Source organism: Callospermophilus lateralis, chromosome 2 (genome assembly GCF_048772815.1).
Source record: "Callospermophilus lateralis isolate mCalLat2 chromosome 2, mCalLat2.hap1, whole genome shotgun sequence".
NCBI classification, from domain to species: Eukaryota; Metazoa; Chordata; class Mammalia; order Rodentia; family Sciuridae; genus Callospermophilus; species Callospermophilus lateralis.
In genome coordinates this window covers 166,617,335-166,640,725 of record NC_135306.1, presented here as the reverse complement: position 1 = coordinate 166,640,725, position 23,391 = coordinate 166,617,335, and the positions used below count along the sequence as shown (strand labels likewise).

Here is a 23,391-nt window from a genome sequence, read left to right as displayed (position 1 = left end):
AAAAACCTAGGACTTCCTCCTTAGCTAAAGGACCTAGTCTGCATATTATGACAGAAAGAACTTTACCAAGAAGACACGAGGGTCAAAGCAAGGAAAGGCCCCCACTCCAGGTCTTCTCACTCCAACCTTTAGGTTCTATGTTGTTAGGAAAAGGAACTACATGAGAAAAAAAGTCTTCCAAGGATTCCTGTCCTTGTTTCATGGTATGTTACCTTCCAAATACCTTCTTGAACTAGGGAGTGACAAGAGGGTCATTTTGACGGTGTCTTGGAGTTGGATTCTAGATTTGTCTACCAGGCCTATTATCAAAGAATCATACATACTAGACTAAGCTGTGGCCTCTGTCCTCCATCCTGCCAGCTAAGGCTTCTGATTTCTGTCACTCCTCTACAACCACAACATCACTGATGCCAAGTCCTGACTCCTTGCTTTCTTTCCATCCATCCTTCTTCTGTATCCCACTGCTGCTAAGACAGCTTTGGCCTTGTTCATCCTGGATTTTGCCTTTGTCTCCAAACTGATTTCCCTGTAGACTTCTTTCACCTTTAGTCTAATGTGTTAAGAAAGGTTCCCAGCATAGTGTCAGTGCTTCATAAATATTACCTGTCGTGACAACAACAACAATGATGATATTGCCAGATTTAACTTCTGAAGCACGGCTCTGATTCTGCTTTTCCCTTGCCCAAAGCCTTAGTAGCTTCCAATTGGCTGCTGAATAAGTTCAAAATCTTTATTCAGGTCTTTTGAGGATTATTTTTTTCTGAGTCATCTGAAATGATGTGCCCCCTACCTATCATCCCAAATTTATTTCCCTCTCTCGCTTTTTTGTCCTCTTCTTCTTCTACCAAATGGAACTAACTTTATTATCTCTTCAAGCTTATCAATCTCCCCCAGCTAAGTCTTTGTTCACATTCTCTCTCCTTGTTTACAATGCCCTTCATCCCCTTCTCCTCTAACTTTTCTTAATCCACTAGGAAGTTTCTGCCATTTCTTAATGGAAGATATCATGAAAAGTTCATTTTCTCTCCCCTATGTCATCTACCAAATGGCAACAGATGTTTTATGAATTATTGGAAAGGCCTGGTTCAGCTCTGTTTTAAAGCAAGCCAGAGTTTGAATTAGGGACGTCGTCAAGGCCTGTGCAGCCAAGTCTCACTGCCTAGTCCTTGGAGAAATTTGGAAGCTTCCCAGTGCCTGGGCATGCATTCGGTTTGTCAGCTCCACTTGGTTATGACCCTGTATGCTGTGTATAAGCAGATTGACTCCTCTTCTAGAAAACTAGCAAGAGAGGGTAGAAGTTCAGGGGAACACTAACTAGATATGAAGTTACCCCCTGCTGGAATCAGGAAAGATCAACTCTCCAAGGTATAGGGACCTATATGATCCTCAGAATTTCAACACCCTGGAGGACCCATTTGGGGCTGGGGTCTGTTGGCAGGAGTCTTAGGTAATTATCATCAATCATTCAAATGTCAAGAGTCTCTAGCCAGGCAACAACTTGGGGGACAGATAAGAAATTCAGTCCTGTGGGTGATGGGATGTCAAGAGAGTCTAAGCATAGTGTCAGGGTATTGCTCAGCCAGTTAAGAGTTTGAGTCAGGCTGCTAACCACTGCATCTCTCAGTTTAGAGCACACTAGTCCTATTACTGCACATTCCCAGTTGGGGTCAGCAAGGAGGGTACACAGGAAAATAAGACTCCCTTTTTGAGTCGGAATTGACTTGGAATAGGCATGGCCTCAATTTTGAAACACCTTCTTCTGCTCTTTAATTCCCTTAGGTGTGCAAATTGGGGAGGCAGTGGCTGACATATAGCCACACTCAGAGTCCTGCCTCCCTTTCTGGTTCACAGTCTGGCTCACCAGGATCTTGCTTCCATTTCAAACTCAAACCATGAACATGCCACCCTCTGGGCCACCATTTGGAAAAGCCAATCTCAGGCTGACACTCACTGCCTATAAATGGCATGGAATTAGGCTAATCAGTAGCTCTTAATTTCCCAACAAATGCGGGTGCTGTGCTAATTGCCAGGGTCCACATGGGCAGATCCCTGGTTGGCGACATCAAATAAGAAAAGTGGTAATTTGGGGGCTGGAGTGGGAGAGGGCCTGCTTTGTTGGCTGAGCCAGTTAAAAACTTATTACCCCCTAAGTGAGCCACAGTACAGAGAGCCAGGGCCTGGCTTCCTTATCAGCCAGGGGAATAGGTAAGTGGCCCACAAGTGTGTTTGCAGGAGCTGAACCTCAGTGCTAATGCTGAGCAGTTTCTTGTCCACAAGTGGTTTTGTGGTGTTGTTATTCATCAAGGAACATTTCACCAGTAGCATGGAATGGTACTGCCAGGGCAGCTCACCATAAAGCATCCCAAACCTTGGTCTGCTGTTACCATGGCAACATGGTATTTCCAGACTCTCCAGGCAACCTTACTGGCATCTGCTGCTGTAAAAGATTCAAATGGAAAAGGGCCACTGCTCTTTCTCCATTCAAGGCTGAACAAGTTGTGAAGACAGGGAGCCATTCACCAAGGACCAGGGTCTTACAGGAAAAATACTGCTCCATTGGCGTGGGGGTCTCCAGATGCAGTGTATATTTGAGTGACTGTTAGAGCTTTCCTGTCTAATACAGTCTGTTGGTGGAAAACTACAAGATTAGAAGAGACCTCCTAGAGGAAAAGGCAAGGGGATATGGGGAAAAGTAAGAGGAGTGCATGAACAAAGGCTGGCGGGAGGGTAGCACTTTGGGTAAAAGAACAGACATTGGTGAAGAAGACAGGTATTAGTTATGTCTTTCTAAAATGTATACATTGAGCCCAGTCTGGCAAAAATCCTACCCCGTGTCTTCACTCCACCCAGATTGTCTGAGGCCTTTCCTGAGGAATGGGAACTGGGAGCCACCTAATGCCTTCCTTTGGGTAGGCATTTCTTCTCTTCTTTCTTGGCTCACATTGTGTGTGTGTGTGTGTGTGTGTGTGTGTGTGTGTTTTGTGATACCTCCCATGCCCACCAGATTCACTGAAACTATATTTCATAGGGAGAATAGAGACCCAAGGGGAAGATGCTTGCCTGAGGTACACAGGAATACAGAAGCCATAGAACACAGGGGCTGAGAACTTAGGATCTGGACAGACTGGTCTTGGTTTAATCACTGGCTTTGCCATTTAGTTTTCGGGTGAGCCTTAGCCTCGCTGAGCCTCACCTTCTTCATAGGTGAAAAAGGAATCCTGAACATTCCTACCCTATTGAGTTATTATGGGTATAATATGGCATAACAAAAGTAGTACAGCATAGTTCATATTTATGTAGTATGACCTTAGAATATGTTGATGATTAAATGTTATTTTCCTTAAAAAGGGGGCCTATCATTCATCTTTTTTCCTTCCTCCTTCCCAGCATATATAAGGCACTCAAATATCACTTTGTCTGGAATTTATGTTCAAAAGACATTTGTGGACTGGATGAATGCATGAGTGATTAGAAAAAGGAGCCATCCACACTGGTGAGCTCTATCAATACTTAAGTCCAAAGTTTTTAGCTTTCTTGCAGTTTGGCCTCTTCAGGACTGGAGCTGGGCCAAGCTGAGAGTCTGTCTCTAGCACAGCCTAGACAGTAAAGTGACTTGCCCATTCAGGTGCTATAGCCAGTACCCCATGGCTCAACACTCAGATTTTCCAGAGCTTTGACTTTTTTGAAGAACATGGGATTCCTCCCTCCCTTTGGCCACACTCTATGGTATTTGTGGTAACTAACATCTAACTCTAATGTGTGAAAAGTTCCCATTCTCTCTTGCAAGAGCTTCACTATAGCACTGGAATTGTCAGGAGCAATAATGACCCCCTGCTATGGGTGAAGACACTGAGGCTCAGTGATTGGGAGGGGCTGAACCACACAGCAGGAGGAGATGGAAGAAAGGCTTGTTCCCATTGTCTGACTAAAACTCTGGTGGTCTTTCCACCAAATGAAGGTTTGGGGGGTCTGTAATCTTTTTAGGATGTAATTCCAGTAAAGTGAAGTATACTTAGCTGAACTGAGTCAAAATACCTTGATTTCGATCATGACCCTGTCAATTATAAGCTGGCAGCTCTTAAGTGAACCAACTGTCATCTAGATGTGCTTGCTTCCTTATCTTCTTGTTTCAGGTCTGTGATGGGGCTTTTAGAGCTTTGGAAAGTCTGAAGCTCCAAGTCCAAATGAGTGACTGGAGAGAGAGGCATTATATCCATGAGACACCTGAAACTCAACGGGGCTGCAGCCTCAGCAAATTCACATGTGCTTTGGGATCAGCTTGGGTGTGTTGAAAAGTTTACTCTGTTATACTGAGATGTATCCAAAAGGGCCCTTGGAGACCATTGAAGCTGGTACTTTCAAATTGTATGGGCTCAGAGTTTGGTCTGAGAGAGGCAGTGACTTAACCCAAGACCACATGCTGAGGTGGTGGAGAGCCAAGCCTTGAAGACTAAGTTAGACACACCAGCCAGAGGCTCCTACAGCCATGCTGCTCCCATTATGGCAGAGCTTTGCATGTGGCCTTGTGCTGAGTGCTTCATTTGAATTAATTTTAAAGTATAAGATAAAGAGAAGAGTTTCACAGAGAACTGTGTATATCAGACAGTATTCTAACAGGATTGGGTTTTTTGTTTATTTGCTGTGTTGGAGATGAAACCAGGGCCTTTAGCATGCTAGGTGAGCGCTCTATCACTGAGTCACACCTCCAACCCAAAAGGGTTGGCTTTTAGATTTTCTTTTTCTTTTTCTTTTTTATTGTTGGACATGGTGACTGTAATCCCAGTGATTCAGGAGGCTGAGGCAGGAGGATCGTAAGTTTAAGGCCAGCCTGGGCAAGTTAGCAAAACCCTATCTCAAAATTTATAAAAGGGCTGGGGATGAAGCTTACTGGTAAAGTGCCCACTAAGGATTGGACTCAGTACCAAAAAAAATACAGACACATCCTCACACACACCTACACACAAATGTGTAATTTATAAAAAGTAGTATATAATCATTAAAGGAAATTTGGACAATAAGAAAAGTTTTATTTAGAAGGCAAAAAATTGAGGGGTATTCTTAACCCTCAGAAATATCCCTATAAGAAAGTTGATGTCCGGCAGACAGGTTTTCAGGCCAGTCATTCTCCAAACCCTTCAATGTTTCTGGAAGTTTAGTTATGGAGAATAGGAACAGAACAATCCTTAGAGTCCTCTGAGGACTTAATTTAATTCAACAGACTTTAGGTAGTTGGATATACTGCTACTAATAATCATAGTAGTCTCCTAAGCATTTGCAGAGTCCCCTCCAGGTATCTACTTTTTTCATAAGCATTAGTTGATTATTTGATCATTAGAAGAATTATAAGGTAAGAAAAATAAATATTATACTGTCATTTTTCAGTTGAGAAATTTGAGCTCCAGAGAGATCAAGTAATTTGCCCAAGATAATACGTCTAGTAAATAGGAGAGCTTCTGACTTCAAATACTTGTTATAACAAAGGCACTTAATAGGCATCTCTGGATGAATGAATGAATGCTGATTTCTCTTCTAGAGAAGGCTCTAGAAAGCATCTGGTCCATTGATTTCCAATCTATGCTTTGGGAAGCTACAGGATTCCTTGGAGCCATCTGGGAATGGTGGGAGGCTGAGCAGATGGGGCTCAGTGCCCCTTACCCTGCTACATCCAGAGTTGTTTCATTGTTTCCCATTTAGTTCATGGGGTATTGAAAACAGTTCATCTAGTCTATCTCCTATAGCAGTGGTTCTCACATTCTGGAATACATCAGAATCTCCCTTGGAGAGTTGGTCTGGAGTGGGTACCAGGACTCTGTGAATAAGTATGATGGTCCCCAGGGATATGACTCACTTTGGAGATAGTGGCCTATGTCTACTTCTTAGAGTTGAGGAAGGTAAGATCCAGAGAGAAGCAAGAGATTAGCCCTGTTGTGCAATTCTATAGGAGACAGGTCCCACTAGGAGTCTGATCCATGAGTGCCTTATCCACTGCCCTTCCCCCTGTATCACAACAGCAGCTAAGCCAGAAAACAAATGACACAGCAGAGAATAACAAAACGGTTTCCATAGCAAAGCTTAGTGGCTTGTGCCTGTCAGGATACCTCAGACAGATACTAAAGTAAACCCTCAGCTAGAACTGTGTGAAACGTTACCTACTTAGTCCACATAGGGGGTGCTTGAAGATGGGAAAGAAGAGGATGGATGACATGATTTTGTCGTTTGCCTCAATATTAAAGGATTCTTCCACATTTACTAACATCTGTCGGCAAAGACAGATCAGACCCAGGAGGGCTAGGAACTAGATCCTAAGGAGGAAACATGGGGCCATCCCAGTGGCAGATGGTGAGGTGGGGGAGGGAACAAGTATCAGTTGAACATGTATCATGTGACAGACTCTGTGCTGAGTGCTCTATGTATTTGTTTAAAAAAAAAAGAAAAGAAAGAAAAGGACAAGGGAAAGATGATTGTCCTTATTTATAGATGAAGAAACTGAGGCTTAGGCATACACAGCAGATGATAAGCAATGTCAAATCCAAACTGTCTAGGTCCCTACCTACTAAGCTGCAATGATTGGAATTTCCAGGTTCTTTGACCTACTGAGTAAGGACTTGAGATGTGTACTATTCACCTGTCTTCTCCTTGTCCCAACTAGAGACAGGAACAGTCATGTAGGCAGGAGACCCAGGGGAACTCATCAGGTATTTTATTGTTTAGTTGTGTTTTTTCTTTTCAAGATCAGGACTTAAGAACCTTCAGGGCTACCTGCCTGATAGGCCCTCATTTCTGAGTAGCCTCATGCTTCCCAGGAACGAGAAGATGTCCCCAAGAGACTCTGGCAGCTGGGTCTGCAGCATTTTTCTTGCAAACACTGTATCCTCTGGGAATGCCATTTCTCCCCCTGACACACAGTGCAAAGATAACAGCACTGTGCCCCTGTGTCCACGCCCCACAGTCCTGGCCCTTGTCAGGATTAGGGAAGAATGTTGCTTCCAGTGAACTTAGGTCAGTGACTATAATTATCCCAAAATGGCAATTTTCCTTTCGAACATTATTAGTTTTAATGAACTAGGGACATTCATTAATATTTATTTGTAATAAATATAAAGAAAATTTATATTTATTAACCCATTATGCATATGTTTCAGTCATGCATTTCATTCAAGAAAAAAAAAAGACAGAGGTGTGATTTAGAGTAGAAAAGATACCTTATTAGGCCTGTAGCACCAGGAGCACAGCATTGCTTCCTGAGCTGCCCCCTGCTCACCTGGTAGCTCCTGCATTTGTCAATCACAGTTTCCCATGCTCAGGTCTAATCTCTTAAGCCCACCAGTGATCTCTATTTTGGAAATATATCCACCATTCATGTTTTATAGGCACTTATACCTTAAAAATGTCCAAAATGGGTGTCACAATTTTCTCCCCAAGGCTGTTCCTTCCCAACTTCATAGGTAGAACTACTTTCCTCCCTTGAGTCCTGTCACTGACTTTTTTTTTTTTTTACTTTATCATTTCGTACCTTTTTTTTTAATTGGTTGTTCAAAACATTACAAAGCTCATGACATATCATCTTTCATACATTTGATTCCAGTGAGTTATGAACTCACATTTTTACCCCAAATACAAATTGCAGAATCACATCAGTTACACATTCACATTTTTACATAATGCCATATTAGTGACTGTTGTATTCTGCTGCCTTTCCTATCCCCTACTATCCCCCCTCCCCTCCCCTCCCATCTTCCCTCTCTACCTCATCTGCTATTGTTCAGTTCTCTCCCTTGTTTTTCCCCACCTTTCCCCTCACAACCTCTTATATGTGATTTTGTATAACATTGAGGGTTTCCTTCCGTTTCCATGCAATTTCCCTTCTCTCTCCCTTTCCCTCCCACCACTCGTCTCTGTTTAATGTTAATCTTTTCCTCATGCTCTTCCTCCCTACTCAGTTCTTAGTTGCTCTCCTTAAATCAAAGAAGACATTTGGCATTTGTTTTTTAAGGATTGGCTAGCTTCACTTAGTATAATCTGCTCTAATGCCATCCATTTCCCTGCAAATTCCATGATTTTGTCATTTTTTAGTGCTGCATAATACTCCATTGTGTATAAATGCCATATATTTTTTTTTTATCCATCCATCTATTGAAGGGCATCTAAGTTGGTTCCACAGTCTAGCTATTGTGAATTGTGCTGCTATGATCATTGATGTGGCAGTATCCCTATTGTATGCTCTTTTAAGGTCTTCAGGGAATAGTCCAAGGAGGGCGATAGCTGGGTCAATGGTTCCATTCCCAGCTTTCCCAGGAATCTCCATACTGCTTTCCAAATTGGCCGCACCAATTTGCAGTCCCACCAGCAATGTACAAGTGTACCCTTTTCCCCACATCCTCGCCAGCACTTATTGTTGTTTGACTTCATAATGGCTGCCAATCTTACTGGAGTGAGATGGTATCTTAGGGTGGTTTTGATTTGCATTTCTCTGACTGCTAGAGATGGTGAGCATTTTTTCATGTACTTATTGATTGATTGTATGTCCTCCTCTGAGAAGTGTCTGTTCAGGTCCTTGGCCCATTTGTTGATTGGGTTATTTGTTTTCTTATTGTTTAATTTTTTGAGTTCTTTGTATATTCTGGAAATTAGGGCTCTATCTGAAGTGTGAGGGGTAAAAATTTGTTCCCAGGATGTAGGCTCCCTATTTACTTCTCTTATTGTTTCTCTTGCTGAGAAAAAACTTTTTAGTTTAAGTAAGTCCCATTTGTTTATTCTTGTTATTAACTCTTGGGCTATGGGCGTCCTATTAAGGAATTTGGAGCCCGACCCCACAATATGTAGATCGGAGCCAACTTTTTCTTCTATCAGGCGCAGAGTCTCTGATTTGATATCAAGCTCTTTGATCCATTTTGAGTTAACTTTTGTGCATGGCGAGAGAAAGGGGTTCAGCTTCATTTTGTTGCATATGGATTTCCAGTTTTCCCAGCACCATTTGTTGAAGATGCTATCCTTCCTCCATTGCATGCTTTTAGCCCCTTTATCAAATATAAGAAAGTTGTAATTTTGTGGATTGGTCTCTGTGTCCTCTGTTCTGTACCATTGGTCCACCTGCCTGTTTTGGTACCAGTACCATGCTGTTTTTGTTACTATTGCTCTGTAGTACACTCACTTCTTATATACAGTTCATTAGCGAGTCCTAACAACCCTCCTCCAAAGCAGATTGTAAATGTGTTCCTTTCTGTCTGTCCCACTGCTGCCAGCCTACTGAGTCACCATCCTGTCCTGCTTGGTCTTCTGCAATGCAGTAACCTCCTAAGTCAGCTCCCTTCATTTTGCCCTTGTAATCAGCCTACAGAGAGCAGTCTTTTGAAGTGCAAGTAAGAACTGATCATCCCCTGCTTAGAACTTCAGAGAGAGACTTCTCTGCATACTCAAATGAATTCCTAAGTTTTCATCAGGTATCCCTAAGTAGTCTCTTTCACTCTCTAGCCATGCCCCCCACAGGCATCCACCCCACCCACCTAACATGACTCACTGTGGTCATCTTTCTTTTTCTTTTTTTCAAAATTCATTTTATTTTTATTATTATTATTAGTTGTTCATCTTCTTGTACCTGGAAATGCAAAGCCTCTTCCTAATTCTGGCCTTTGTATTTGTTATTTCTGTTGTCAGCAGGGTCTTCCCTAAAGTACTTGTATAGCTGACTCCTTGTCTTTCAGGTCACAACTTAGAGGCCATCTTATTGGAGAGACTTCCTGACCCCCAGTGCATCTGAAACATATCACTCTGTTTTGTTTCCTTTATAACTTATTACTGTCACATCTGATTTTCTTGTGTCCTTGCTTGTTGCATTCCCATTAGAGTGTAAGCCTCTTTCAGAGAGGGACCTTGTGTTATGTTCACTACTAGGTTTCCCTACAACTAGAACTGTGTTTGAATAGTATGAGCACTCTATAATTATTCACCCAATTATTTATTCATCATCTCTACCAGGTGAAGAGATAAATAGGCAAAACACAGAGGATTTTCAGGGTAGTTAAACTTTTCAGTATGATGGGTTGAGTGTCCCTTATGCTTGGGATCAAAAGTGTTTGAGATTTCAGTTTTTTATTTTTACTCTTGGAATATTTGCATATAAAGAATAAAATATCTTGCAGATGGGACCCAAGCCTGAGTACAAAATTCATTTATGTTTCAAAACACCTTGTACAAATAGCCTGAGGCAAATTTTAGACAATCTTTTTTTTCTTTTTTTTTTTGGTAGGGGCGGGGGTGTGGTGGGGTGGGGTGTTACTGGAGATGAACCCAAGAGCACTTTAAAAATCACTGACCTTCATCCCCAGTGCTTTTTATTTTTTGAGACAGAGTCTTGCTAAGTTGCTGAAACTGGTCTTGAACTTGCTGTCCTCTTGTCTCAGCCTCCTGAGTTGCTGGGATTATAGGCATGCACTACAGCATCCAGTTTACAGTCTTTTTAGTGTGCCTGTGTTTTGATTGCAACTCATCTCATGGGCTTAGGCATAGGATTTTCCACTTACGGTGTCATATCACTGCTCAAAAAGCTTTGGATTTTGGATCATTTTAGATTTCAGATTTTCAGATAAAGGATGCTTAACTTTTAATGTAATGGTAGATTGTGTCATTATACATTTGTCAAAACCCATAGATTGAACAACACCAAGAATGAACCCTAATGTAAACTATACATTTTGAGGAACAATGATGTGTCAATGTAGGTTCATTGATTGTAATAAATATACCTTTCTGGTGCTGGGATGTTGCTAGTGGAAGATGCTGTGAATGTGGAAAGGTAGGGACTATATGAAAACTGTATTTTCTGCGAAACTAAAATTTCTCCTAAAAATAGTCTATTTAAGAGAAAAAATATATCAATGTAAATAAAAGGTATTAATCCATAGTTTTTTTGGCTATTCTATAACTTTTTTATTGGCATGAAGTTTGATAAAATTTTACGGTTTTAAAAAATTATATATATATATATTTTATAATTTATATATAAATATATATGTATATAATTTATATGTAAATATATATGGAGAGAGAGAAAGAGAGACTGACTTCTGTCTGCATGGCCTTTCTGGACTCACTCATCTCCTCCCTCTGCTGTTGCTGTGGGATGGGTGCTTAACCACCTAACCTAGCACTTGAGCTCTGTCGGAGTCAGTCAGTGTATACTAAGTGGATTGAACAGAATAGAGCACAGCACCAAACACAAAGCTCATACTCAGTAGTGATTGGAACCCCAGAGAGAATTCCTTCTTAGATTTGGACCATCTATTCCCATGTGAACTCCAGCACTTTCATTTCCCTGAATGTGGATTCTTCTGGACCTTCTTACCCAACCCCCACTATTTCTCTAATTCCCCAGCCTTCCTTCTGCACACTGATGAGTTCCAAACAGGCTCTGAGAGAACTCTTGTGGAAACCAAGCTCCAGGAAAGGCAACAATCTGGCTGCTCTTGGGTGCAGAACTGCATGCCCCTCTGCTGCCCTGAGGAGATCACTATATCTGTTTAATAAGATGATACTTAGTGAAGATAATTTGAAAGTTGCAACCAGGTATGAAATACCAACACTCAGGCTGGACCAGGGGAGACAAGAGCAGTAGATGGGACTGTGGTTCCAGTGAGAATCAGCAGACCTGGACTCAAGGCAGCTGATATGACTGCACTAAAGGAGATGGAGACTCTGGATGTGTGCATCTTGGTGAGCCATCATTTTTAGGGCCCATGGCTGGTTCTGGATATCACACTTGTAGAGGGATGATGACAACCTGCAACCTGCTGAGGGAGGGGCCCTGGCTGACAGTGAGGACAGTTCACACCACCCAGTGTACAGAGGGAAGATACGTCACCTACAGTGGAGAAATCTTAGAGAACAGGAGAACCATCTGTAAACACCTAAAGAGATTAAAATCTAAAGGTGCTGTACTTATGTCCTACTTCCCCAACCACCTTCAGGGCCAGATTTTCTTTGGCAGCTAGACTGTGCTAATTTCTGAACTTCTCCTAGCCACTGTATCTTCATCCATAGAGAGTGATTTAAAAAAAAAAAAAAAAAAAAAACAAAAAAAAAACTTTTTCCCAGGGCTGCTATGTTAAATGAGATAGGTTGTGCAAAAGCCTGTAGCATCATACATGATAGGAGACCCCTGAGAGTGTTAATTTCCTTTCCTGTTCCTTCTCCCAGGGCAGCCAATAAGCCTAGGAAAAAAGCAGTTCTAACAGAGAACACAGAATTCAGCAAGATAGTCTTTAGAGAAGGTTTCAGTTGTTTATAAAACAGGCCAACACGTTTCCACCTCGTAAGTTCTAAATCCGTCATCCCTAGCTCCCTAGATCTAAGAATAGTCACCCAGTGGAGTCAATGTGCCACAGCACGCTCTCTTTGCAGGTGACTGAGGAATATGTCCACAGCAGCCTCAGTACCTCCTACTCCTGGGGGAGGGGGAGCGCTGGCCGCTGCCTCTTCCAGCTTGGCTGTTTCTAAACCTCACCCAGATTCAGTTTTCTCTCCCATACAGGGTTGATCCAAATGCCTGCCTCACCGGGCTGCTAAACTATCAGAAGAGATGCCCACTTTGATGCAGAGGGGGGCAATGGAGAGCAGTGAGAAGGCAGGCAGCAAGGACTTCGACATGGTATTGTCTCCCTAAGGGTCTCAGTTCCCTCTTATGTAAAGAGAAGAAGAATAAAAAGTACTGAACAACCTTCTGAGCATTGGGGTTCCAGAAGAGGTTCTAGGACAGTCCCTAGCCTTGCAGCTTCAAATCAGTCTATGCAGCATACTTTTATGTATCACCAGAACCATTCTTCTGTGTGTGAGGAACCCAGCCTGAGAAGTGAACATTTCTCCACTCTGCACATCTGCTCCCACCTTCCTTCTCTTTCTTTCTTATGCTCTTCCATACTTAGCCACACCACCACACAAGCTCTCCAGGTTCAGGAGGACTTTTGATTTGTTGCATCCCAGCCTCTACCCACTCTGGAATGTCCTTGCCAGCTAGGGGCCCAGGACCTTTCCAGGCAGCCTTCCAGTCATTGCAGAGTTGTTCCTGGTGCTGAGCTGGAATTGACCATTCCCATAGCTGCTTCTTCCCACTTCTGTGGGTTTCCTTTTGGCCTTCATTAGCTGGTCATTCATTCATGTGTTAATTCACACAACAGTATTTATTGAGCTCTGGTATATGCCAAGTACTGTTTCAGGTGCTGGGTACAGACACAAACCAAACAGATCCCTTCCTCTCAAAGAAGTTGTATTTTGGTCAGGAAAGAAGTAATAAACAGTTGAAAAAGAAAAATACAGCAAGTGAGAAGAGACAGGGATGGGGTAAATCGCTATTTAATATCATCAGAGAAGGCTTCTCAGATAAGTGACATTTAAATAAATAACTGAACAACATAAGGGAGTGAACCTGGGGAAAGCAGAGACAAGGATGTTCCTGATAGCAGGAATAGCAAGTACAAAGGTCCGGAGGTGAGTACTGTTTGAGAAAATGTAAGGAAGCCAGAGTGACAGAGTGATGTCAGAAAAGTGGAACACAATGGGATATGATGTCAGTGGGAAGCTGAGGACCAGCTAATGTTATTCTGATTAAGAGGAAAAGCCACTGGAGCAGTTAGGGGCCCTTGTAAGACCACCAGTGAAAGATGATGGAGTGAGTGAGAAGTGGCCAGATTCTCACCTTCCCAAGTCCCTTCTTCCCAGGCCCTCATCCGTCCTACCTGGTAGATAATCACTCACTGGTCTCCTTGCCTCACCTCTGTCAACTCTTCTCACCCATTCTCAGGACTGAAGGGGACCTAGTCCATCCTGTTCCTACTGATAGCCCTCCCTGTGATAGTTTGGCCACAGACCCACAACATCTCCGGAATAATTTCTTATTCAGGAATGGCTTCTTCCTGCTGCCTCAGCTCCTTGCCTTCCGGCATTATTGGCTCTAGAAAGTGATGGATGGACTAATTATTAAAAGGCCAACACTGACAGTGTCTCTTCACCCAGTCAGGCCCAAAGGGGGCCATTGTCTTCATGCCATCTACAGTAGGAGCTGCTTCTCTTCTGTGTCAGCATGACCAGGGACAGTCTAACAGTTCTCTGCTCTTAAGGCCTGTGGCCAGGAGGCAGCTCTGGCCACAGACCAGGGAATAAAGCTAAGTAGCCAAACACAGGAGTGGGGTTGATGACACCAGTTCTCAGCCCCTCCCCTGCTTTTCTTCACACAGAGCAGTGGGTTCAGAGAGGGTCAAGGGAAAGGCCCACATGGATTCACTTTACTCAAAGCCTGTATCCTAAGTGCCTGTTCCATGCACCTGAGGGCTGATCCATGAGCCATCTCTCTGCTTCAAGCACCCCATTCTCACTCCTAGCTTGCAGAATGGTGACACAGTAACAAGTAGAAATACCTGTAGAATCAGGAGCAGTTGATGTGGGTGCTTAGAGAGGTCTGAGTACCATAGGTGCTCTGAGGAAGTGAAACTAACAGCCTTCCAACAGCCCAGGAGGATCCAGCCCTACACCCAGACACATTTCACTTCTGCAGCCATTATGATCTATGGAGGCAGCTCAGAGTGGGCAAATTTCAAGGGACTTCTATTTTTATTCATCCTTCAAAACCCAGTTAAGAATTAACCTTGGAACTTTCAATGATACCAACCTCCTGTCCGCAATAGAGCATATCTTCCTCTCCTCTATGCTACCTCTGTCTCTTATAAAAATACTATTTTTTGAGTCATCCTGTGAGATTACTTGTTAAAAAATTTGGAAAATACACAACAAAAAAAAATGAGAATCACCCTCCCCACAGTTTTCTATTTCTGCCTCAAAAACTGTTCTCAGGATAGGATGTATCCTTTAGGATCAGTACATATAAACTACACAGCAGCTTCATATAACTGGAATCACACTATCTCTCCATTGTTCGGCAACCTATTTTCTCTTAAATGTGATGGATACCTTCCCATGTTGGCCCATTGAGCTCTGCCTCATTATTTTTAATAGCTACATATAACTTAATCGTAGGGTCAACTCCTAGCTTCTTGAACATTTTTCTTTCTATTAATGGATATTCTGGGGTTCCCCAATTTTTGTAATTACAAACAGTGCTACTGTGAAGACTGTTGTATGTGCCTCCTTGGGTCCATATGCCATTAGTTCCCATAATGATCTTTTCCCATGACTGTCTTCCCTAGTTGCCTGGGGCCCAGTGAACACAAATGGAGTTTTTTTTTTTTTTTTTTTTCCCCTTCTCTGGGTCTTGTTGTCTAACACAGGACTTGAACCCCAAAAGGCACCCAATGATGAAATAAACGGACTCACCATGGGCAGGAGCATGCCAGTATGAATGGCTTGGGTGGATTCAGGGAGCAGGTAGCAAGCCCATGGTGCTGGGAAAATGAGCTGGGAAAGGGGGGTGGGGGTGAGGCTGAAAGGGACAGGCCATGGAGAACCAGATATGGGTCCTAGACAAGGTGTCATAAGCAGGGACAGGAAAGTCCCATGGGAGGATCTATCCCAGTCTTTCTTTTCACCTGATTGTTCCCAGCCAGGCCAGGGGCCTCCATACACAAGGTGGAGTAGCTGTTGCAGTGGTCCAGGCAGGAGAGGGAGGACCCAAACCCCTTCTCTCTATCTCATTGTTGCTGCCTAGACCCAGAGCTCTTCAGGAGGCCTGAAATCTGGCTCTTCACTGTTCTTTGCTCACAGCAGGGCCCTAAGGACTATCCCACCAACTGCTGCTAGAAGTGTAGGATCCCTGTGAGTTTGGGTGACTAGACACTCAGAAGTGTTCCCCAGACTTGCCCAGCTTTGTCCTCACTACCATGTACCAGCTTGCTGAGTGCAGAGCCTTCCTGTGTGTGAGGGTGCTCACCACACCCTGCCTCCTTCTCTCAGCCTGGCATTGCAGAGGAGTAGCTCTGACTGTGGCCAAGTGTGTATGAGCTCTGGGACCAGCAGGAGACAATGTGAACCCTGACTTTTCTCACCCCGCCTCCTCTTCCCAGCATCCACCAGAAGTGGGAGGGCCAGCCCCAGGGCTCACAGGGCTAGAAAACGCTCCTCTGCAGAGTGCCCTCTCACAAACCACAGTTCTCCTGTACCCTCATGGAGGCTGTTACTGTCCCTTTGCTTAGTGACAGGAAGCGCTGTTTGGGCTCAAGAGAACAGTCTAACAGAAGAGGTCCTGGAGTCAGACTGCCTGGGGTCGATCTAGTTGCACTTCCTACTGTACAACCTTGCGCAGCTCCCAGATCTCTGGGAAATGGGAATCATGTCCGATTGTGCCTCACGGCCTTGTTGTGAGGGTTTGGTGAATTCATACTTACAGAGTACTTATCAGAGGGTCTGGCATACACCAAGTACTCAGAGATTTTGTCAGCATTTTCACAAGGTTTAAAACTGGTGAAAAAGCCTGAGATTTGAGAGTCTTTGATTCTAGTCCTGACTAGAAAGGCTGTGTGATCATGGATGAGTTATTTTCCCTCTTTGAGCCTAGTCATTTTATCTATAAAAAATGGAGGTAATAACCCCTGGAGGGTTTCTGTGGGAATGGGGTAATATTTATATGAAATTAAAAGGCACCATTCCTAGGTTGCAACCCTTATCCTCAAGGTCAGAGATGGTGTCTAGAAATACAGCTATTATACCCACATTCCCAGTGACAAGATGGGGGAGGGACAAACAAGAAGGGGCAAAAGGATATGCCATCTCTTCTAAGGGGAGTTCCATAAGCTATTGCAGAACATTTCAGCTTGAACCTCATTGGTTATACTCAGCTACAAGGGAGGTTGGGAAATACAATCTTCATTGTGGTTCAGGAGACAGCCAGGGGACTCTACAACACATGTCAGGAATTTGTCTCTCCTAGGCAAGTCCCTCTAGCAAAGATACCACCCCCTCCTTAACACTGGGCTACAGTCCCAGCACCATAAGGCCCTGAGAAAACCCAGGTTGCCAAGAAGATCCGGCAGGTGCCACAATGGCTGAACAGATTTGGACATTATGTCTAGCTTGTGCCAGGGACTCTGTCAATCCTGAGGTTCCACTGCATGTAGTGTTTTTAGGCTAAGGCATGTGGTGGGTCATGACCTCCACTACTTGTCACAGGCCAGATCGAGCCCTATGAATAGAGGGCCTTCACTCCAAGAGGCTGGGGAACCCTGTGTGAACTGTGGGGCTCTCTACCCACTCTGGGACCTGGAGCTAGCAAAGCCAGTCTCCTTCAACCAGATGGCATTAGTGTCCTCAAGGACCTGGTGGGTATCCTCTGTAAAACCAGGAGTCATCCTCTCACCCACCTGCTTTGAAAACTAGGTGTTCTGTACTTGAGCCAGCCAAGGTGAGGCTTGCAGCAGGCCATACTCCTTTCTTCCATGCCTGCAGGAGCGCAGCCTGCATGGCAGTCTCTTGCCACACCAGCAGGCTTTCTATCCTCACTGTGCCCTGACATAGTGGGCTAAGTGATGTGTTTGTGTGTGGGGTGAGGGGAGCAGGGTTCAGACCTATTCTCAAATGCTAGAGGGGCTCGTGTCTTAAAGATGTCCTTCTGCATGCCTTTCTGCTCAGGAGATGACCACTCTTTGCTTTCTAAGTTTGACTGCCTAGTAATTTTCTATAGGAGGTTTGTTCAAAACGTTTGGAAACCTACACTTCCTGTCATTTACCCTGCACCTTCCCATCTGCTGGGCCCTGCCCTCTCCTTTGTGCCTTTTGCCACTGGTGTGGACTTCCTTACCTTTTTCTCCCCTCCCTGTGGTCGGCTTCCCACATGGGTGTGAGCTGTTACCATTTATCAAACTCTGTGCTGGGGCATTAATTTTCATCTTGAAAACCCTGTGAGGTAGGTAGGGACCTAAGTGCCATTATCACACAGCTGTGTGGTAATATGGGACCCAGGACAGCATAGCACTGTCCATAGTAAATATTGAACTAGTAGGTCCATACTGGAATCAGCAAACTACTATCAACTCTGACTTATGGCCTGTTTCTTTGTGAAGTCACCACTTAAGAATGGCTTTTAAAGGGTTGTAAAAAAAAAAAAAAAGAGAGAGAGAGAGCGAGAGAGAGAGAGAATAGGGGCTGGGGCTCAGTGGTAGAGCACTCACCTAACACCTGCGAGGCTCTGGGTTCGATCCTCAGCACCTCATAAAAATAAATAAATAAAATAAAGGCATTTTGTCCAACTATACCTAAAAAATAAATTTAAAAAAGAGAGAGAGAGAGAATATGTGACAGAAATATAATGTGACCTTTGAACCTAAAACATTTCCTATCTGCACTTTATACGAGTCTGGCAAGCTCTGGTATAAAATATGCAGAATTTAGCACAGATGTTGGAGACTTACTGCCTGGGCCCTAGAACACCAGTCTTGTGTATTAAAAATAAAAATCGTCTATCAAATGTGGTGGCTCACAGAACTGTTAGAATTAAAGCATGTAAAGAATATAACCTTGAGTATGCTTTCTCTGGAAGCACTGAGAAAGGGATCTCTGGGCCTCTGACAGGCTTCTCAACCCAGTGGGCATGAATGTCCTGGCTCTGAGCTTCTGGCTACCCCAGCCCAGAGTGTGGCTTCCTTAGAGCATGTTCCCTTTGGCAGGAGGAAAGGGATCTGCCAGCTGCCCATTGTGCCTTGTCCTGCTGGGAGGTCAGCTCTGCCTTCCTCCCACCCCCATCCCTGCTGACAGTCAGCTGTGCCACTCACCAGGACTGGGCACAAAGCCCACACCAAGTACCTCACTGGGCCCAAAGGTACCAAGGCTCCTCTACACACTCTACCCTGGCTGAAGCACTGGCCTGGCAGCAGGAAATGCAGCCTGGGGCTCATCCTCTCTGTGTGAGCTTCCTCCTGCACCTGCCAAACAGGTAGACATCTGTGTTTCCCCAGACCCAAGCTTTTGACCAGTGCCTGCCTTCCTACTAAGGAAAAGGAGCAGGAAGGGTAATCCCAGGGCCCAGCCAGCCTTCCTCTCTTGCAAGAATGGTCTGAAAAACAATTTTGAATGGAAAATTAGTTAATTGTAAAGATTTAAAAATTCAAATGATCAGATAATCAGAAACAGTATTTTCTGATCTATATAGAGATGAACTCAGTTCTCATTAGCAATGGAAGAATTGAACATAAAAGATCAATAAATTTTACTATATTGAACCATAAACAGGTATATCAAAAGACCTAAAATAATTTTAAATCAAACACAAAAAATGTTAATGTCAAATATGACAGAGGAAGAATTAATATCCTTAAAATAAAAGTTTTTAAACAACAAAGCTCTTAAGACATAACAGCATTAAGCAAGTACTTATGTAGCATATTATGCCAGACTCTATACCAAGTATTTTATACACACTTAGTCACTTAGTTATTTAATCCTTGTAAACAACACTATAAGAAAGATACTATCATTACCTCCATTTAACAGATGGAGAAACAGAGGCACTGAGAGCTGAGTGATCTGCCTACAGTGCACAGCCAGTTCATGAATGGTGTAGCTATGATTTGAACCCAGCTCATTGTTGGGTGTGAGCTCTTAAACTCTTATCCTAACCAGAAAAAAAGATAGACAGCAGACAGTACAAAAAGAGGAAGTACAAATATCTGAGAAACATAAGAATTATTTTTCAGCTTCAATGGTAATCAAAATGCAAATTAAAATGAGATACCATTTTTTGTCTTTGAATTGGAAAGGATTTTTAAATATTATAATATTAATAAATACTGGCAATACAAGAGTGAGACAGACTCCCAGATTGCTGAAGTTGTAATTCAAGTAGCTTTTTTGAAAAGTATTCTGACAGGATTCTCAGAAAGGTCTATACCCTTTGATCAGGAATTCCCATTCTGAGAATCTAATTTGAGAAAATAATTAGAGTGACAAAGATTCATGCATAAAGATGTTTATAGCAATTCTATACAAAATAATGAAAAATTAGAAGCAACCTAAGTATCTGATAATAGGAGATAAGTAAATTGTTTAATCTTAATAATGGGCAATTAGGCAGCCATTATAAATAAATCTGTATAACAAAAGCACCATAAACAAAGTGAAGAGACATACTGTAGTACTTGCAGTGCACATAACAACGGAGGGAGGATTTATATAAACAAAAGAAAGAATCAATAAGAAAAAGGCAAACAACCAAAGAACAAAACAAGCAAAGGATGTAAATAGGTAATCTGTAGAAGGCATGGCAAAGAAACATGAAACAGTGCTCCATCTCACTAGCAGGAAATGCACGCTAATCAGATATACTTATCAGAATAGCAAGAGTCTAAAGGCAAAGACACAAAGAAACAAATTCATATTCATTGCTAATGGGAGTACAAATGACTTTGAAGAGCTATTTGACCATCTTAAAGTTAAAACATATGAGTCTCTGTGACTCATGGACGGTTCTAGGGATCACCTGGCACAAATGTCAGTTTCTACCAATAGACATGTTAAAAATTATTCCTTGAAATATTGTTGTTCAAAGTTCATTGAATTACTGTTTATAATAGCAAGCATGTTAGTATTATTGTCATGTAACATTTTTATATATGATATATTACAAAGTAGCAACAGTGATCATTATTAAAGAACTATCATTCTGAGGGAAGTGAATTTTTAGAATAGGATTTTACATGAGCTACTATGCATGGTTAAACTGAATGAGCTAGATCTGTTCCTATCAGCTCAGATAAATTTCTAAAACAATGCTGAGGATAAAGAGCAAGTCACACAAAAGATACATATTTGGATACTATTTTTGGAGGTCTTTAAGACAAAATATTACATAGTAGTTAAGGACACATGTATTGAAAAATGTACAAGAGTCCAAATAATGAAAAATGTACAAGAGCCAAAACAGTGGTTACTTCTGTGAAGGAGAGTGGGGTGGAGGGGCAAAAGTGGGAAGTGGGACTTTTTATTTTCTTTAAGGGAAGGATTGAAACAGATATGGCAAAATGTTAACCCATGTTCTAAGTTTGGGTGAGGATATATACTTTTCTGCATACTAAATTATTTCAAAATTTCAAGCAAATTAGTTTTTAATTTACTTTTTTAATAATGTACAAGTCCATGGAGAAATGTTTATGGTATAATGTTAAGGGGTAAAAGCAGTATAAAAATATACACAAATATTTAAAAATTTCACAAAATAAAGGTTTAAAAGAGAGATACCAGATATTCATGGTGATGGATGAGATTGTGCAGTCCTGCGTATCTTTAGACTCTTCCATTTCTCTTTTTTCCATTCCATGATGATGTTTTATATCCAGGAGAAAAAGTTAAAACAACTATAGAAAAGTTAAAACAACCACCTGAAGGTGCTTAGCTCCTAGGAGAGGGATCTGATAGGATGGAGCATCCTAGATCATCAAGTGACCTGGACTGTTGCTGGTGTGGTCATTTTGTGGTTGTGCAAGTCTGAGTTTGTTCATGGCCCTACCCAACAAACCCTTCCTGAGCACCAAGCACCATACTAGTGACCCAACAGTGAGCAAAACACACGTTCTTTGCCTCACCACAGAATGTGGAGGTGGTGAGGAGGGGACAGTAAACACATCACCCCATGGATATGCACAAGTGTGGCATGTGCATCTTTAGAGCACAGGGTCCTCGTGAGTCACGAAAAAGGACAAGGACAGTAGCAAAAATCCAATATGGAACAGGTGGATGGTGAACCTAGCATTTGAATGACATTTAGATTGGAGTCAAAAGAATGAGGAGGTTTGGAACCTTCAAAAGTGAGGACATTGAAAGAAAGGAAGGCCTTACGGGGAATAAGAGCAGATCTGGGGCGCAGAGGGGAGCAGTGGTGAGGCAGGGGCAGTGAGCATGCCATCAAGGGTCATTGAGCCTTGGCTTTTACAAGTGTGAACTGGAGTTTATGATGACGCTTTCGCCTTCGGGTGAGTGTTCAGCCCTGTTATACAAACCCACTTCCACAGCAGTCTTATCTCTTCTTCACAGGTGGGGTGTGTCACTCCTGGGGCTGGAACGAGCATGGCATGTGTGGGGATGGCACTGAAGCCAACGTCTGGGCCCCGAAGCCTGTGCAGCTTCTGCAGTCAGCATCAGGACTCCTTGTGGGATGTGGCGCTGGCCACTCCCTGGCCCTCTGTCAGCTGCCAGCATATCTTGCACTGGGCCAAGATCCCAGGGTCACCTACTCTCCCCTGGATGCCACGGAGGACACCAAATCTCAGGAAGGCATGGACAAAAGGAGAAACTGGAAGGAAAGACAATCAGAAACTTCAGCCCAAAGCCATTCTGACAATCCCAGGAGTGAAGGGCTGTGATAGACAACCTAATAAAGTGGCTTTTTTTCTCCAAAAGTTTTTCTGGAGACTGACTTTGTTGGGTTATGGGATTGACCTGAGAAGGACGTGGAGGCACAACTGATTGAGCTGACCACAAACCAGAACAGCAGAGGCTGTTTTCCCGGTATCTAGGCTTTTAAGGAGAACACATCCCTTTTATTCAGTGAAGGATGGGTCCCCACAAAAGGACATGAAAATCCAAAATTCCAGCAGAAGGTTCCAGCCTCTCCTGCCTGGTAGAGCCAGAAAACCCCACACTAGTGCCATGACTGTTTTGGTCCAGCAGTGTTTGATTCAGCTAGAAAGAGGGTTCCTTGGTCATGCAGAAGCAGCCACAAACCCCATGCTGGGGTTTCACTCTAAGGGACAGAGCTTGCAGTTTGTCCATTCAAGGATACTGAGGTGCTTCACCTGGACACTTTGAAAGGAAGGTGCTTTGAGCTTGCTAGCTAGGGCCAAGGGAGAAAGGGCTGGGGTATGGGGTCATGGAATGAGTAAATAGATAAAAGGACATGACTCTTTGAAAGACCCAGAAGAGGAGGTCCCTGGGAAAACTAATCTCAAACCAATGAAACCCTCAGAAGTTTCATCATCATCTAAGCCAGGCAGGACTCTGGAGCCAACCTGGGTGATTGTAATGGCTAACGTGGATAGTTTCGGACCTGGGGTCTGTGATGACTAAGGTCCAGTGACTTTAAGAAGTTAAGAATCCTAAGACATCAAAGCTGGAGGACCCTTAATCACCATCTAGTCTAATGAACCTTCAAATTGCAGTCTTCAGAGCCCCATTGAGTCTTCTGAGAATTCAGTGGCTCCTTTATGGACTACAAGTAAAGGAGGCCAAGTAGACAAAGGACTGGATTACCCACCTCCACTTTTTTCAAAGAAGCTTTAGTTCTACCTATATATAATGTATTTAGCATCACATAAGATTTCTTTAGATGATGGGGTCCTTGAGAAAGTTTAAAAACTATTCATCTTATCCAACATTTTCATTGTTGTAGGAAAATGGAGGCCTACAGAGGGGGCAGGACCATCTCAAGGCCATACACCTCACTCCTGATCCAGGGCCCTTACTGGGAAG

The 23,391-nt window shown here is 43.1% G+C and overlaps 1 protein-coding gene across 1 annotated transcript in view; it reads left to right on the top strand.

The window, feature by feature from the left end:
- Window positions 1-22,299, top strand: part of Sergef (secretion regulating guanine nucleotide exchange factor) — a 226,498-nt gene extending 204,199 nt beyond the window's left edge. The window contains 2 exon segments of the mRNA XM_076846972.1: window positions 21,958-22,205; window positions 22,208-22,299. Coding sequence (XP_076703087.1) covers window positions 21,958-22,205; window positions 22,208-22,261 — 302 coding nt within the window. The 3' untranslated portion in view covers window positions 22,262-22,299.
- Window positions 22,300-23,391: the final 1,092 nt, after the last annotated feature.